Source organism: Bombina bombina, chromosome 10 (genome assembly GCF_027579735.1).
Source record: "Bombina bombina isolate aBomBom1 chromosome 10, aBomBom1.pri, whole genome shotgun sequence".
NCBI classification, from domain to species: domain Eukaryota; kingdom Metazoa; phylum Chordata; class Amphibia; order Anura; family Bombinatoridae; genus Bombina; species Bombina bombina.
In genome coordinates, this window is record NC_069508.1 from 215,922,030 (window position 1) to 215,938,879 (window position 16,850).

Genomic DNA, 16,850 nt, shown 5'->3' on the forward strand with positions numbered 1-16,850 from the left:
TTAGCCATTCCCTATGAGCCTTACAGCTAGAGTTTACTGAAGTGTCTATAAATATACAGTATATATAGGGACAGACAACACAAAAACATATAGACAATCCCTTTATTAGCCATTCCCTATGTGCCTTACAGCTAGAGTTTACTGAAGTATATATAAATATACAGTATATATAGGGACAGACAACACAAAAACATATAGACAATCCCTTTATTAGCCATTCCCCATGTGCCTTACAGCTAGAGTTTACTGAAGTGTCTATAAATATACAGTATATATAGGGACAGACAACACAAAAACATATAGACAATCCCTTTATTAGCCATTCCCTATGTGCCTTACAGCTAGAGTTTACTGAAGTGTATATAAATATACAGTATATATAGGGACAGACAACACAAAAACATATAAACAATCCCTTTATTAGCCATTCCCTATGTGCCTTACAGCTAGAGTTTACTGAAGTGTCTATAAATATACAGTATATATAGGGACAGACAACACAAAAACATATAGACAATCCCTTTATTAGCCATTCCCTATGTGCCTTACAGATAGAGTTTACTGAAGTGTCTATAAATATACAGTGTATATAGGGACAGACGACACAAAAACATATAGACAATCCCTTTATTAGCCATTCCCTATGTGCCTTACAGCTAGAGTTTACTGAAGTGTCTATAAATATACAGTATATATAGGGACAGACAACACAAAAACATATAGACAATCCCTTTATTAGCCATTCCCTATGTGCCTTACAGCTAGAGTTTACTGAAGTGCATAAATATACAGTATATATAGGGACAGACAACACAAAAACATATAGACAATCCCTTTATTAGCCATTCCCTATGTGCCTTACAGCTAGAGTTTACTGAAGTATATATAAATATACAGTATATATAGGGACAGACAACACAAAAACATATAGACAATCCCTTTATTAGCCATTCCCTATGTGCCTTACAGCTAGAGTTTACTGAAGTGTCTATAAATATACAGTATATATAGGGACAGACAACACAAAAACATATAGACAATCCCTTTATTAGCCATTCCCTATGTGCCTTACAGCTAGAGTTTACTGAAGTATATATAAATATACAGTATATATAGGGACAGACAACACAAAAACATATAGACAATCCCTTTATTAGCCATTCCCTATGTGCCTTACATACTAGAGTTTACTGAAGTGTCTATAAATATACAGTATATATAGGGACAGACAACACAAAAACATATAGACAATCCCTTTATTAGCCATTCCCTATGTGCCTTACAGATAGAGTTTACTGAAGTGTATAAATATACAGTATATATAGGGACAGACAACACAAAAACATATAGACAATCCCTTTATTAGCCATTCCCTATGTGCCTTACAGCTAGAGTTTACTGAAGTATATATAAATATACAGTATATATAGGGACAGACGACACAAAAACATATAGACAATCCCTTTATTAGCCATTCCCCATGTGCCTTACAGCTAGAGTTTACTGAAGTGTCTATAAATATACAGTATATATAGGGACAGACAACACAAAAACATATAGATAATCCCTTTATTAGCCATTCCCTATGTGCCTTACAGCTAGAGTTTACTGAAGTGTATATAAATATACAGTATATATAGGGACAGACAACACAAAAACATATAGACAATCCCTTTATTAGCCATTCCCTATGTGCCTTACAGCTAGAGTTTACTGAAGTGTCTATAAATATACAGTATATATAGGGACAGACAACACAAAAACATATAGACAATCCCTTTATTAGCCATTCCCCAGTGGTTAAATTAATACTTTTTACCTCTGTGATTACCTTGTTTCTAAGCATCTTCTGACTGTCCCCTGATCACATGACTTGCATTTAAGCCAATTAGTGCTGTGTTGTTAGAATCCACGGGCGTCAGCACAATGCTATCTATATGGCTCACATGATCTAGCTTCCCCTGATGTGAAAAGCAAGTACAAAAGCATGTGATCTTTAGGGACTTAGGGATTTAGAGATTTATAAAGTATATTAATGTAACCATGTATGTTTGTGCAAAGCTGGGGGATGGGTACTAAAGGCGTTGTCTATCTTTTTATACAATAACAAATTGTTCACTGTCCCTTTAAATCTTTCAGACTTAAACAAATCTGTTTTCCTGCTGCTCTTTCGTAACTTAAGCTGTGAGAAGGAACCGGCACAAATCTTTTTCAATTGCTAGATTTTCGGGTTGCGATCCACAAGTTGTTAGTTTCACTAGCGGGTTTTATTCCATTTAGGCCAATGAGAGGTTACATTGCTGATGCGTGTACCGGTTACATTCAGACAACAGCTGATGCGTGTACCGGTTACATTCAGACAACAGCTGATGCGTGTACCGGTTACATTCAGACAACAGCTGATGCGTGTATTGGTTACATTCAGACAACAGCTGATGCGTGTACCGGTTACATTCAGACAACAGCTGATGCGTGTACCGGTTACATTCAGACAACAGCTGATGCGTGTATTGGTTACATTCAGACAACAGCTGATGCGTGTACCGGTTACATTCAGACAACAGCTGATGCGTGTACCGGTTACATTCAGACAACAGCTGATGCGTGTACTGGTTACATTCAGACAACAGCTGATGCGTGTACTGGTTACATTTAGACAACAGCTGATGCGTGTATCGGTTACATTTAGACAACAGCTGATGCGTATATTGGTTACATTCAGACAACAGCTGATGCGTGTATTGGTTACATTCAGACAACAGCTGATGCGTGTATCGGTTACATTCAGACAACAGCTGATGCGTGTATCGGTTACATTCAGACAACAGCTGATGCGTGTATTGGTTACATTCAGACAACAGCTGATGCGTGTATTGGTTACATTCAGACAACAGCTGATGCGTGTACCGGTTACATTCAGACAACAGCTGATGCGTGTATTGGTTACATTCAGACAACAGCTGATGCGTGTACCGGTTACATTCAGACAACAGCTGATGCGTGTATCGGTTACATTCAGACAACAGCTGATGCGTGTATTGGTTACATTCAGACAACAGCTGATGCGTGTATTGGTTACATTCAGACAACAGCTGATGCGTGTACCGGTTACATTCAGACAACAGCTGATGCGTGTATCGGTTACATTCAGACAACAGCTGATGCGTGTATCGGTTACATTCAGACAACAGCTGATGCGTGTATTGGTTACATTCAGACAACAGCTGATGCGTGTACCGGTTACATTCAGACAACAGCTGATGCGTGTATTGGTTACATTCAGACAACAGCTGATGCGTGTATTGGTTACATTCAGACAACAGCTGATGCGTGTACCGGTTACATTCAGACAACAGCTGATGCGTGTACCGGTTACATTCAGACAACAGCTGATGCGTGTACCGGTTACATTCAGACAACAGCTGATGCGTGTACCGGTTACATTCAGACAACAGCTGATGCGTGTACCGGTTACATTCAGACAACAGCTGATGCGTGTACCGGTTACATAAACCATATACCAGTGTTTCCGTCAAGCCTAATTTTCTAAGGGAAGCTTAAAGAGACATGACAACCTAAATATGTTCTTTTATGATTCAGATACAGCATATACTTTTAAACACTTTACTCTATATTATCATATTTATTTTATTCTTTAACCATCCTTTGTTGAATGAGCAGCAATGCATTACAGGGAGCTAGTTGAACAAATCTGTTGAACCAATGACAAGAGGCATATATCTGCAGCTACCAATCAGCAATTAGCTCCTAGTAGTGGGTTGTTGCTCCTAGTTTTTAACAAAGAACATCAAGATAATAAAGCCAATGATAGAATACTTGTGTACCCCTTAAGAGGGAAAGACCCCATAAGGCAAGCTTAAATTCAGTTGTACTTTATGGCATTGTTACCATTTATACTGCAAGAAATCAAGTGAAAGTTAAAACAATATTATGAAATTGTAATGTTATTGTCATGACATTTTTAATTAATAATCTTTTTTTTTTCTTTAGGCACGGAGATGACTTGATAGTAACCCCTTTTGCCCAGGTATGTGTCTTAATTTCTTGTCTACAATAAACCATTACTGTGACTTTTGTGTAGAGAAACTGCAGCTCACAGGCCTCCCATAGACTCCGCAGATGCAGACCAGAAGGGGCAAAAGGACTACAATTCCCACAAGGCAGTGGGGTACAGGCTATAGCAGGAGAACTAACCGGTAATCATAGAAGGGAAATAGCAAGACTCAAATAAAATAACATTGAAAGCCAAAAGTTTATTAATCCATATTAAAAATAACAAATGGAGGTGATCCTAAAAGAAAACTGACGCGTTTTGCACGAACTGCAGATGCCTAACCATAGATTATAAATACAATATATATTTTTTGACAATATCTAATATTTAAATAGTTATATTTATTAATTATAAAATATTGTAAAAAACAAAAAAACTGTCTTGGATTTGTAAAATTCAAACAAGAACTTCAAATGGAGTAAATCAGCTTTTTTGTGCAGCGATTAGTGTCCCATTCACATAATTTTCATGTACAGCTATTTACAGTATTAATAAACTGTTATGTTTAGTAATTATATACTAATTAATATGTTTTGCTTGTGCAGCATATTGTTTTCATTTGCAGACATTTGTTTTATTTTAGTAACAGCAAGTATTGTATAGTATGAAGTATAGTGGTTAGTATAGGGTTAATGGATTACATTATATTTTACTTTCATATATGATTAGTTGCTTTAAACTGAAAATGGGAAAGAACATAGGTAATGTTTCAGATTTCCTTTTAGTTTTAATTAATACACATTTGCCTTTTAAAAACATTTTTGGGATTTATACAAAGACGCTGACTTGGAAATTAGACAAGATAAACTTTTTATCAGTAAAAAAAAAGTATTATCAGTGAAAACAACTTAATAGGAGGCTTATTTAGAATTGAATTAGTTCTCTACATGCGCATGATTATTGTGTGTTTGCTATTAAACAACTAAGGAATGGTACAGGTAGGTTATTAAACCATGAATACAGTAAGCCGAACGCCATTTTAAAACCGTTTTGTGCAAATTAGTTTTAAAAGTGATTTCACAAAAAAAACTTGCATTTTTAGAGTAACTGATTGGGAGATTTTTTTTCAAGTCATCTATTTAAATCTCAGCAAAACTCAGGTCAAAGTTCATTTATAATTATATGACTGACAGTAACCCCAAAGCATATTACTAACTAAGGGGTAAATCACAATCAAAACAAAACGTTTACAAAAGCTTATCCAATGATTTTTCTACAAAACTCAACATTAAAGTCTATGGGAATGTGTGTAGATGAATCATTGGCTTTTCTAAAGGATTTTGTGATCCAGCAATAAAGCAATGAGTATCTACATAACAAACACATATTTCTTTTATAGGTCTTGGCCAGTTTGCGCAGTGTACGGAATCATTTCACATTATTGACCAATGTTCACGGAGTTCCAAATAAGTAAGTTCTTTGTTGTTTTTTTTTACTAAAGCTGTAGTAATGGATTCTGGCCACTAGATGGTACAATTTTCTCTTTTTTTACAGGCTTCATCATGGTCTAGTTTTTACAGCAAATATTCTATTGACTCAAATCCTTCCTATTCTCTGGATATTTTATTGGCCCCGCATCTTAGTGAATCTGATGCCCAGGATAGACTTCAATGTTTTTCTTTTATGTAATATTTGAAAATACATTTTAGGTAATAGATATAATAAAGTAATACTTATTTATTATTAGGTATCCACCTTAACCTATGAGCAGCTTCCCTCCCAATGCTGCAGCATTACCTAAATAACAAAAGATGATGCAAGGAACGTTTCTATTGGTCAGGCAAGAGCAGCTTCCCACCCAATGCTGCAGCATTACCTAAATAACAAAAGATGATGCAAGGAACGTTTCTATTGGTCAGGCAAGAGCAGCTTCCCACCCAATGCTGCAGCATTACCTAAATAACAAAAGATGATGCAAGGAACGTTTCTATTGGTCAGGCAAGAGCAGCTTCCCACCCAATGCTGCAGCATTACCTAAATAACAAAAGATGATGCAAGGAACGTTTCTATTGGTCAGGCAAGAGCAGCTTCCCACCCAATGCTGCAGCATTACCTAAATAACAAAAGATGATGCAAGGAACGTTTCTATTGGTCAGGCAAGAGCAGCTTCCCACCCAATGCTGCAGCATTACCTAAATAACAAAAGATGATGCAAGGAACGTTTCTATTGGTCAGGCAAGAGCAGCTTCCCACCCAATGCTGCGGCATTACCTAAATAACAAAAGATGATGCAAGGAACGTTTCTATTGGTCAGGCAAGAGCAGCTTCCCACCCAATGCTGCGGCATTACCTAAATAACAAAAGATGATGCAAGGAACGTTTCTATTGGTCAGGCAAGAGCAGCTTCCCACCCAATGCTGCAGCATTACCTAAATAACAAAAGATGATGCAAGGAACGTTTCTATTGGTCAGGCAAGAGCAGCTTCCCACCCAATGCTGCAGCATTACCTAAATAACAAAAGATGATGCAAGGAACGTTTCTATTGGTCAGGCAAGAGCAGCTTCCCACCCAATGCTGCAGCATTACCTAAATAACAAAAGATGATGCAAGGAACGTTTCTATTGGTCAGGCAAGAGCAGCTTCCCACCCAATGCTGCAGCATTACCTAAATAACAAAAGATGATGCAAGGAACGTTTCTATTGGTCAGGCAAGAGCAGCTTCCCACCCAATGCTGCGGCATTACCTAAATAACAAAAGATGATGCAAGGAACGTTTCTATTGGTCAGGCAAGAGCAGCTTCCCACCCAATGCTGCGGCATTACCTAAATAACAAAAGATGATGCAAGGAACGTTTCTATTGGTCAGGCAAGAGCAGCTTCCCACCCAATGCTGCGGCATTACCTAAATAACAAAAGATGATGCAAGGAACGTTTCTATTGGTCAGGCAAGAGCAGCTTCCCACCCAATGCTGCGGCATTACCTAAATAACAAAAGATGATGCAAGGAAAGTTTCTATTGGTCAGGCAAGAGGCGACATTTTAGGATAGTCAAGGTTGAAGCCCTCTGTGACAGAATCAGAGCACTTTTCCCTTATTATTTGCCTTTAAGTGGTATTAAAACCTTTAAGCATTCTGTGCTGAAGTGTTTTTAAAGAGATACTAAACCCACATTTTAAGCAACTTTCTTATTTATTCCTATAATCAAATGTTCGTCGTTCTCTTGGTATCTTTATTTGAAAAAGCAGGAATGAAAGCTTTGGAGCAGGCCTGATTTTGGTTCAGCACCTTGGATAGCGCTTGCTGATTGGTGGCTACATTTAGCCATCCAATCAACAAACACAACCTAGGTGCTGAACCTAGAATGGGCCAGCTGCAAAGCTTTTGTTCCTGCTTTTTCAAATAAAGATACCAAGAGAACAAAAAAAAATAATAGAAGTAAATTTGAAATTTTCTTAAAATTGCTGTTCTATCCGAATCATGAAAGAAAAAAAAATGGGTTTAGTATCCCTTTAAAGCTCATCTCCCAGGCTGCTTTAAATATCTACCAAAAGTTACTTTTATACCCCTTTATGGCACCCTCTGCTCTGCATACAGCTACAAGGGACTGCTGAGGTACAGCCAATCAGATGCTGTGTAGGTGAGGTACAGCCAATCAGATGCTGTGTAGCATACTGGACAACCTATAGATGACTGGGCATTTACACCATGTATGGACGAGATTACATATGCGGTGTAAGCTTTAGCGCAACTGCTGAAACAGTAAAACCCAGCACCCACAAAGCGCCCCAAAATAAAAAAAACTAACACTAAAACATCTTAAACAACCCATTGAGGCCGAATTATCAAATGTCTGTCGGACCTGATCTGACAGTGCGGATCAGGTCCGACAGACATTGCTGAATGCAGAGAGCAATACGCTCTTCGTATTCAGCATTGCACCAGCAGCTCACAAGAGCTGCTGGTGCAACGCCGCCCCCTGCAGACTCGCGGCCAGACTCGTTGAATTGTGGTGATTCCTGTCCGCCTCATCAGAGCAGGTGGACAGGGTTATGGAGCAGCGGTCTTTAGACCGCTGCTTCATAACTGCTGTTTCTGGTGAGTCTGAAGACTCGCCAGAAACACAGGCCCTCAAGCTCCATTCAGAGCTTGATAAATGGGCCTCATTGCCCCTAAAGTGGCATTTGAATGGGCATTGCCCTTAAAAGGGCATTCATCTCTTTTACTGCCCTTAAAAAGGGCATTCAGCTCTTTTAAGAGCCCAATAAATCCCTAATCTAAAAAAAGCAAACCCCCCCAAAAAATTTTTTTAAAAAAATCTAACCCCCAAATAGGTACTCACCGTTCCTGAAGTCCGGCAGAGAAGGTCCTGGTCCAGGCGGTGAAGTCTTCTTCCAAGCGGGGACCACTTCCTTCTTCATCTAGGACCAAGTCGGCATGGAGCGGAGATGAGCGCAAAGCAGGAACTGTGACCACGAAGCCATGGAGCGTGAAGAATCCTCTTTGTACGATCGCCGCCGTACAATGAATAGTGAACTCATGGTACGCGTTTACATATGCCGTCCCTTGCATTCCTATTGGCTGATTTGATTCTTAAAATTCAAATCAGCCAATAGGATGAGAGCTACTGAAATCCTATTGGCTGTTCAAATCTGACTCAAATCAGCCAATAGGAATTCAAGGGATGGCATATTTAAACGCGTACCTTGAATTCACTATTCAGTGTATGGTGGCGATTGTACGAAGAGGATCCTCCATGCTCCATGGCTCCGCGGTAACAGGTCCTGCTCCGTGCTCATCTCCACTACGTGCCGGCTTGGTCCTGGATGAAGAAGATGTGGGCCGCTTGGAAGAAGACTTCACTGCCTGGACCAAGACCTTCTCTGCCGGACTTCAGGACTGGTGAGTACCTATTTGGGGGTTAGATTTCGGATTTTTTTTGGGGGGGTTTAGATTAGGGATTTATTGTCATACTCTGCAAGGGAGCAGGTTCAGGAGTAAGGAGCTGTTGTGCAGAGGTGTCAGGTTTTGGGGTTAATGTGTTTTGTCTGCGTGAGTCTTTCCTTTTAATAATAATTAAACAGGTGCAACGTTTTAGGAAATAAAGGAGATGATTTTATTTATAGGATAAAGCAATGTAGAGATATGCAATTAGATAAGACAAAGTCTATAGGTTGTAGTATAAGGCAGGAATACAGTTCTTTGTAATAACAGGCAGGAATGCAGAGCTTTGTAATAACAAACAGGATATTTGCATATGCTGTAGACTGGAACTGTGTAATAACACTCAGGAAAGCAGAGCTTTGTAATAACAAGCAGGATATTTGCATATGCTGTAGACTGGAACTGTGTAATAACACTCAGGAAAGCAGCGCTTTGTAATAACAAGCAGAATACTTGCATATGCTGTAGACTGGAACTGTGTAATAACACGCAGGAATGCAGCTCCTTGTAATAACAAGTAGGATACTTGTATATGCTGTAGACTGGACACAGTTGTAACAAACTGGAAATTTGCATAAACTGCAAACTGGTACTTTAAGGAAACTTGCATAAACTGCAAACTGGTACTTTAAGGAAATTTGCATAGACTGCAAACTGGAACTTTTGTAGAAACAAACAGGATATTTGCATAGACTGCAACTTGGAACTTTGTAGAAACAAACAGGATATTTGCATAGACTGCAACTTGGAACTTTGTAGAAACAAACAGGATATTTGCATAGACTGCAACTTGGAACTTTGTAGAAACAAACAGGATATTTGCATAGACTGCAACTTGGAACTTTGTAGAAACAAACAGGATATTTGCATAGACTGCAACTTGGAACTTTGTAGAAACAAACAGGATATTTGCATAGACTGCAACTTGGAACTTTGTAGAAACAAACAGGATGTTTGCATAGACTGCAATTTGGAACTTTGTAGAAACAAACAGGATATTTGCATAGACTGCAATTTGGAACTTTGTAGAAACAAACAGGATATTTGCATAGACTGCAATTTGGAACTTTGTAGAAACAAACAGGATATTTGCATAGACTGCAATTTGGAACTTTGTAGAAACAAACAGGATATTTGCATAGACTGCAATTTAAACTTTGTAGTATCAGGAAACAAGCAAGCAAAAGTACCTGAGTCAGTCCTTAGTTTTAGGCAAGATCAATTGCCAGGAAATCAGTCCAAAAAATGAAACACAGTGCCAAGGGATTATCCAGAAGAGTAGTCAGTAATTGAAGCAGAAATCAGGAACCAGGAAATCCAACAAATCTGTATTTCACACAGGATACAGGAGCAGAGAGTGTTTAAGAGTATAACTCTCAATGTTAAAGCACAGAATTGCAAACAAACCTCCCAGATAAAGCAGGCTGCTGATTAAATTATTTATTTCAGCTGGCAAGCAGGTAGAGCCAGAGAGCCAAAGTTGCAGCAAACAGAAAAACACAATATTCTTTGCCTGTGATCAAGCCATCTGGTGGCATAGTAGTAAAACAACAGGCTGGGAAATAACAGCTGCAGAAATAGAGACAGGTCCCAGGTTCAATTCTAGGCTGAACCCTGACATTTATTGAGCACTCTTAAAAGAGCTGAATGTCCTTTTAAGGGCAAAGCCCATACAAATGCCCCTTTAGGGGCAATGGGTAGTTTAGGATTTTTTAGTGTTATTTTTTTTTTTTTTCGGGTGGTTTGGTAGGCGGGGGGTTTTACTGTTAGAGGGGGGGGGGAATTAGTATTTTTTAAGGTAAACGAGCTGTTTAATTTAGGGCAATGCCATACAAAAGGCCCTTTTAAGGGCTATTGGTAATTTAGTAGAAGATGGGGGGGGTTTATTTTGGGGGGGCTTTTTTATTTTCATAGGGATTAGGTTTAATTTTTTTATTTTTGATAATTTGGTTTATTATTTTATGTAATGTTAGACTTTTATTTTTTGTAATCTCAGATTAGTTTAATTATTTTTTTCAAGTAATGTTAGTATTTTTTAATTTAGGTAATTGGGGTTAATTTAGGGGGTGTTAGGTTAGGGGGGCTTAGTAATTTAATTACATCTAGATTACGAGTTTTGCGTTCCTGTTTTATCACTGAAAAAATGGCCATTTCAGCGTAAAAACCGGAACGCAGCCATTACGAGTCGGTATAGCTATACCGCAAGCATTTTAGCCTGTAACGCCACGTCAATCCTGCACTCAAAAAAATAATGTTTTTGCGTGGGATTTCCATAGCGCCGGTATTACAGGTTGTGCGGTGAAACAAAAATGCTTGCGTTACACCCTATATCGACATGATCCGTTCTGCTATCTGAGACCAGTAGTTATGAGTTTTGCGCAACAAAACTGTTACACAAAACTCATAACTAAACTGTTACAAAGTATACTAACACCAATAAACTACCTATTAACCCCTAAAACGAAGCCCTCCCACATCGCAAATACTAAATTAAACCTATTAACCCCTAATCTGCAGCTCCCGACATCGCCGACACTAATAAAATGTATTAAACCCTATTCTGCCGCTCCCCGACATGGTCACCACTATAATAAAGTTATTAACCCCCTATCTACCGCACCCCAACATCTCCCACACTATAATAAAGCAATTAACCGCTATTCCGCCGCTCCCCGACATTGCCGCCACTAAATAAACCTATTAACCCCTAAACCTCCAGCCCCCCACATCGCAAAAAACTAAATTAAACTATTAACACCTAAATGTAACAACCCCCTAACTTTAAATTAAAATGACAATATCCCCATCTTAAAATAAATAAAAATTAACCTGTGAAATAAAAAAACCTAAGTTTAAACTAACAATTAACCTAACAACTATTATACTAAAATAACTACCAATTAAACTTAATTACACATTAAAAAAAAATAACACTACTAAAAAAAATAATTTTAAAATTACAAAAAATGGGGGGCGGAGCCAACTCTGGAGCAGAGCGGTCGCACATCACGGCAGCTCCGGCTAAATTATACATAAATAAACTAGTTTAGAGACCGCTGAGGCTCCTCTACTCTACCAGCTTTGTGCACTTATAGGTTTCAGTGACCTTTCTACCTAAATTCGAGAAGAGAAGCGTTCCGGGGAGGGAACTCCACCGCTCTGGGACTTGTCTTGTTGAACGGGGGCTTCAGGAGCGGCCATCTTTTCTCCCACGAGGAGTTCAATGTGTGAAAAAGTCTAGCTAATTGCCGCTATATTGCCACCGATAGTGATAACTTTTGAACCACTGTACCATGGCATCAGCAGCCTACATTGTCGGGGAGATAAGCAACCTCTTTGATGCTTGTAGAACTGCACTCGAATGTGAAATTCAACAGATGACTCAACCTGGGGTAGCGGAGTTTGTGATACTTGACGCACACTCTCACACCTCTACACCTGGCTACAAAGGTTGCGACACTCTGGGGCCCCAGTGTATGCTACCCATTCTGTGTGATTTAGGGAGTGCTTCGAAAACGGCTCCCACAACAACTAATCACTCTGATAAGGTAGATGGTGAGCATGTGCAGCATGAAACGGAGCATTTTACTAGTAAACCTGATTCGAGTGGAACAACGGATCAGACTCTCTATTCTGCTCTGGAAATTTCGACCGCTCAGAAGCATATAGAACAGACACACTTCCAATTTGTGACCAAAGTATCTACTCGGGGGAAACTCTTGGCGACACTTTCTGAACAGCAAGCCATCTACTACATGGCCCCTTGTAGCAGGCTGGGCTGGGATCTGGGGGATACGGCCCTTACAGCGATATGTGTAATACATGCACCAGGAACACTGATGTTCTCTACCATTTGGACCTGGTATGTAAAGCTACAAGGGAGCTGTGGCCACTTCAGATGCAGGAATACCTTCTTTGTTCATAACCCTCACGTGGACTCATACATCTCTCTAAAAGTGGGGGTGGGCTGACTTGTTAATTTCCCCTTATAAAGACGAGCAAGCCTTGGTACAAGACAGTATTAATAGATGGTATCAATGTTACCAAAGTGCTGCTTTTGCTGGACAATGAACCTTTTGTTATATGCCTATTTTACTTGTTTAGTCACGTGTCCGAGTTAATGTTTTTTGTTCTTATTTCCATACTTATTATAAGTTTACTGAATAGTTTGTGCAGCTATTTATGTATATGCTACTCATGTTTGTGCTCTTATTGGGAAGCCACTGTAGTATTACTATATGGGTGTGTAGATTCATGTTTGAACCACTAATAGGTCTGGGATATTTTAGTATACGCTTGTCTGTTTTGTTGGGTTGCCTGCGGCCGGGGTGACCTAATAGGAATAACGTTTACTTCCATAGTTGTATTTCAGGACATAATGTAACACACCCCAATTAAAGTCCTATAAACAATTTACTTTATACCTCTATACAGCGGTATCCTAATGTCATATAAACCTATGTAATAAGTTATGCCTCACTTTCTGCCTCCTATGCGCATGGATAGGCCATATATCATTTGCATGTAGATAGATGTATGCATTATGATTTCCACATTTTTTGCTAATGATAGGGCTTGTCCCAAGTGATTGGTTGTGTTCCCCACATCCTTTTCCACTTAATATATCTACATACCTCTTAAAGCTGACTGTAGGTGTACGTATATCCGTAAAACATTAAGGATAGTCTGCTTATCTCCGGGTACTCATTAGCTAGGCTTAATGGGTTAGTTGTGAAAATGTTTGTCCTTACAGTCTTATTGGATTCGTCTTATGCTATTAGTTGGCTGGCTCCGATTCTCCCCCTAAGGGTTTTCCCTTAGTAGTAGTTTAATAATTAAACTCAGGAACACAGATTCCATTAAATGTCCTTGTTATTGTATTTAAAGCTGACATAATGCAGCGACTAGCATTACTTCTACTCCTATAAATTATAATGTTAATCCTACTCTCCTCCTTTTATTATATGTTTTGTCTAGTGGTTGGGAGCCGTGGGTGGTCTCTTTAGTTTGGGGAGAGGGTTATATTCCAGGGTTTTGATATGGCCCTATATGCTACACATTTGAAAGCTTTATGTTCACCTGGTCACTTATAGACCTGAGGGCCTAAGAGTGGCCCTATATGCTAAATTGAAAATTTGAGGTTGTTTCTTTGGCTTTAATAATCACATCGGTAAAATCCTAATATTAGCATCTCCTCTGACCTTGAATATTCACCTGTATGCTTTTATCTCTTTTTACTAGTATTGTGATAATGTTTGGTTTCTATGCGGTACTGTATAATATTTGTATGTCCCCTTCTGTGTTGGGGCCTATGTAAGTGTCTATTCTGTACTGCTTTCTATATCACCTCAATAAAAAAATATTAAAAATAAATAAAAAAAATAAGAAATACTAAATTACAAAAAATGAAAACACTAAAATTACAAAAAATAACAAACAAAATTATCCAAAATAAAAACAATTACACCTAATCTAATAGCCCTATAAAAATAAAAAGCCCCCCAAAATAAAAAAAAACAACCTAGCCTACAATAAACTACCAATAGCCCTTAAAAGGGCCTTTTGTGGGGAATTGCCCTAAAGAAATCAGCTCTTTTCCCTGTAACAAAAAAATACAAAGACCCCCCAACAGTAAAACCCACCACCCAACCAACCCCCCAAAATAAAAAACCTAACTTTAACAATAACCTAAGCTACCCATTGCCCTGAAAAGGGCATTTGCATGGACATTGCCCTTTAAAAGGGCATTTAGCTCTTTTGCATTGCCCTGAAAAGGGCATTTAGCTATTTTAAGAAAGTCCAAACCCTAATCTAAAAAAAAAAACACCCAAAAAAAAAGTAAAAAAAAAAAAAAAAACTAACACTAACCCCCGACGATCCACTTACAGTTTTTGAAGTCCGGACATCCAGGCGGCGAGAAGTCTTCATCCAGGCGGCAAAGTCTTCATCCATCCAGGCAATGTCCTCTATCTTCATCCCGGCGGCGCGGAGCGGGTCCATCTTTCAAGACATCTGGAGTGGAGCGTCCTCTGCATGTGGTCGCCGCCGAACACTGAATCTTCAATGCAAGGGAGCCTTTTCAAAATGGCGTCCCTTGCATTCCTATTGGCTGATTTGATTCTATTGGCTGATTTGAATGAGAGCTACTGAAATACTATTGGCTGATTTAAAATAACCAATAGAATTTCAGTAGCTCTCATCCTATTGGCTGATTTGAATTTCATAAATCAAATTAGCCAATAGGAATGCAAGGGATGCCATTTTTAAAAAGGCTCCCTTGCATTGAAGATTCAGTGTACGGCGGCGACCATATGAAGAGGACGCTCCGCGCCGGATTTCTTGAAGGATGGACCCGGTCCGTGCCGCTGGGATAAAGATAGAAGATGCCACCTGCATGAAGTTAGAAGACGCCACCTGGATGGATGAAGACCTCGCCGCCTGGATGTCCGGACTTCAAAAACTGTAAGTGGATCGTTGGGGGTTAGTGTTAGGTTTTTGTTAACTTTTTTTGGGTGGGTTTTCTTTTTAGATTAGATTATGGGCTTTCTTAAAAGAGCTTAATGCCCTTTTCAGGGCAATGCAAAAGAGCTAAATGCTCTTTTAAGGGCAATGCCCATACAAATGCCCTTTTCAGGGCAATGGGTAGCTTAGGTTTTTGTTAGAGTTAGGATTTTTATTTTGGGGGTTGGTTGGGTGGTGGTTTTACTGTTGGGGGGCGTTTGTATTTTTTACAGGAAAAGGAGCGGATTTCTTTAGAGCAATGCCCTACAAAAGGCCCTTTTAGGAGGTATTGGTAGTTTATTGTAGGCTAGGGTTTTTTTTTATTTTTATAGGGCTATTAGATTAAGTGTAATTGTTTTTATTTTAGATAATTTTGTTTGTTATTTTTCGTGATTTGTTATTTTTTGTAATTTTTTATTTTTTGTAATTTTAGAGTTATTTTTTTTAGAAGTGTTAGGTTTTTTTAATGTGTAATTTAGTTTATTTAATTGATAGTTATTTTAATTTTAGTATAATAGTTATGTTAGGTTAATTGTTAGTTTATATTATATTATATATTATTATATTATAGTTTTTATTTCACAGGTGAGTTTTTATTTATTTTAAGATGGGGATATTGTAATTTTAATTTAACGTTAGGGGGTTGTTAGGTTTAGGGGTTAATAGTTAAATTACAATTAATTACAGTTTAATTACATTTTTTGCGATGTGGGGGGCTGACGGTTTAGGGGTTAATAGGTTTAGTGGCGGTAATGTGGGAGGCCAGAGGTTTAGGGGTTAATAACTTTATTTAGTGGCGGTGATGTCGGGGAGCAGCGGAATAGGGGTGAATATCGTTATTATAGTGTCGGCAATGTCAGGGGCGGCAGATTAGGGGTTAATAACTTTATGTAGGTGATGTCGGGGGCAGCAGATTAGGGGGGTTTATGTTAGGGTGTTAGGTTTTAATGTAACTTTTTTTCCCCATAGACATCAATGAGGTCGCCATTTTGTGCTTCAGGTGTTAGAAAAAAATTCTAACACACTCTCCCCGTTGATGTCTATGGGGAAAGCGTCCACGACAAAACAGCCCTTGGATTTTGTGCGGTATGAAGCTCATCACCACCATATCGCATGCACAAGGCGGCTTTTCAAAAACTTGTAATGGCAGCGCTATGGAGGGTGAAATAACGCAACTTTTGTTGTGTTCGTTTCGCACCCTCTATAGCGCAAAACTTGTAATCTAGGTGCAAGTTATTTGCGTTGTGTGGGTTTGGCGGATAAGGAGTTAATAGTTTTATTAGTTATTGCTGTGGGGGTTGGCGGTTGACAGGTAGATAGAAATTGCGCATGCGTTAGCTACTATTTTCAGGGGGTTACGGTGCTCACATACTTAACGCAAGGTTTGCTGTG

At 38.8% G+C, this 16,850-nt stretch overlaps 1 protein-coding gene across 1 annotated transcript in view; it reads left to right on the forward strand.

Annotated features, from left to right (window-relative positions):
* The window catches only part of PDE4B (phosphodiesterase 4B), a 1,313,049-nt gene that overhangs the window by 833,819 nt on the left and 462,380 nt on the right, over positions 1-16,850 (forward strand). The window contains exons 3-4 of the mRNA XM_053693688.1: positions 4,012-4,048; positions 5,415-5,485. Of these exons, the coding sequence (XP_053549663.1) occupies positions 4,012-4,048; positions 5,415-5,485 (108 nt within the window). The remainder of the gene's footprint in view (positions 1-4,011; positions 4,049-5,414; positions 5,486-16,850) is intronic.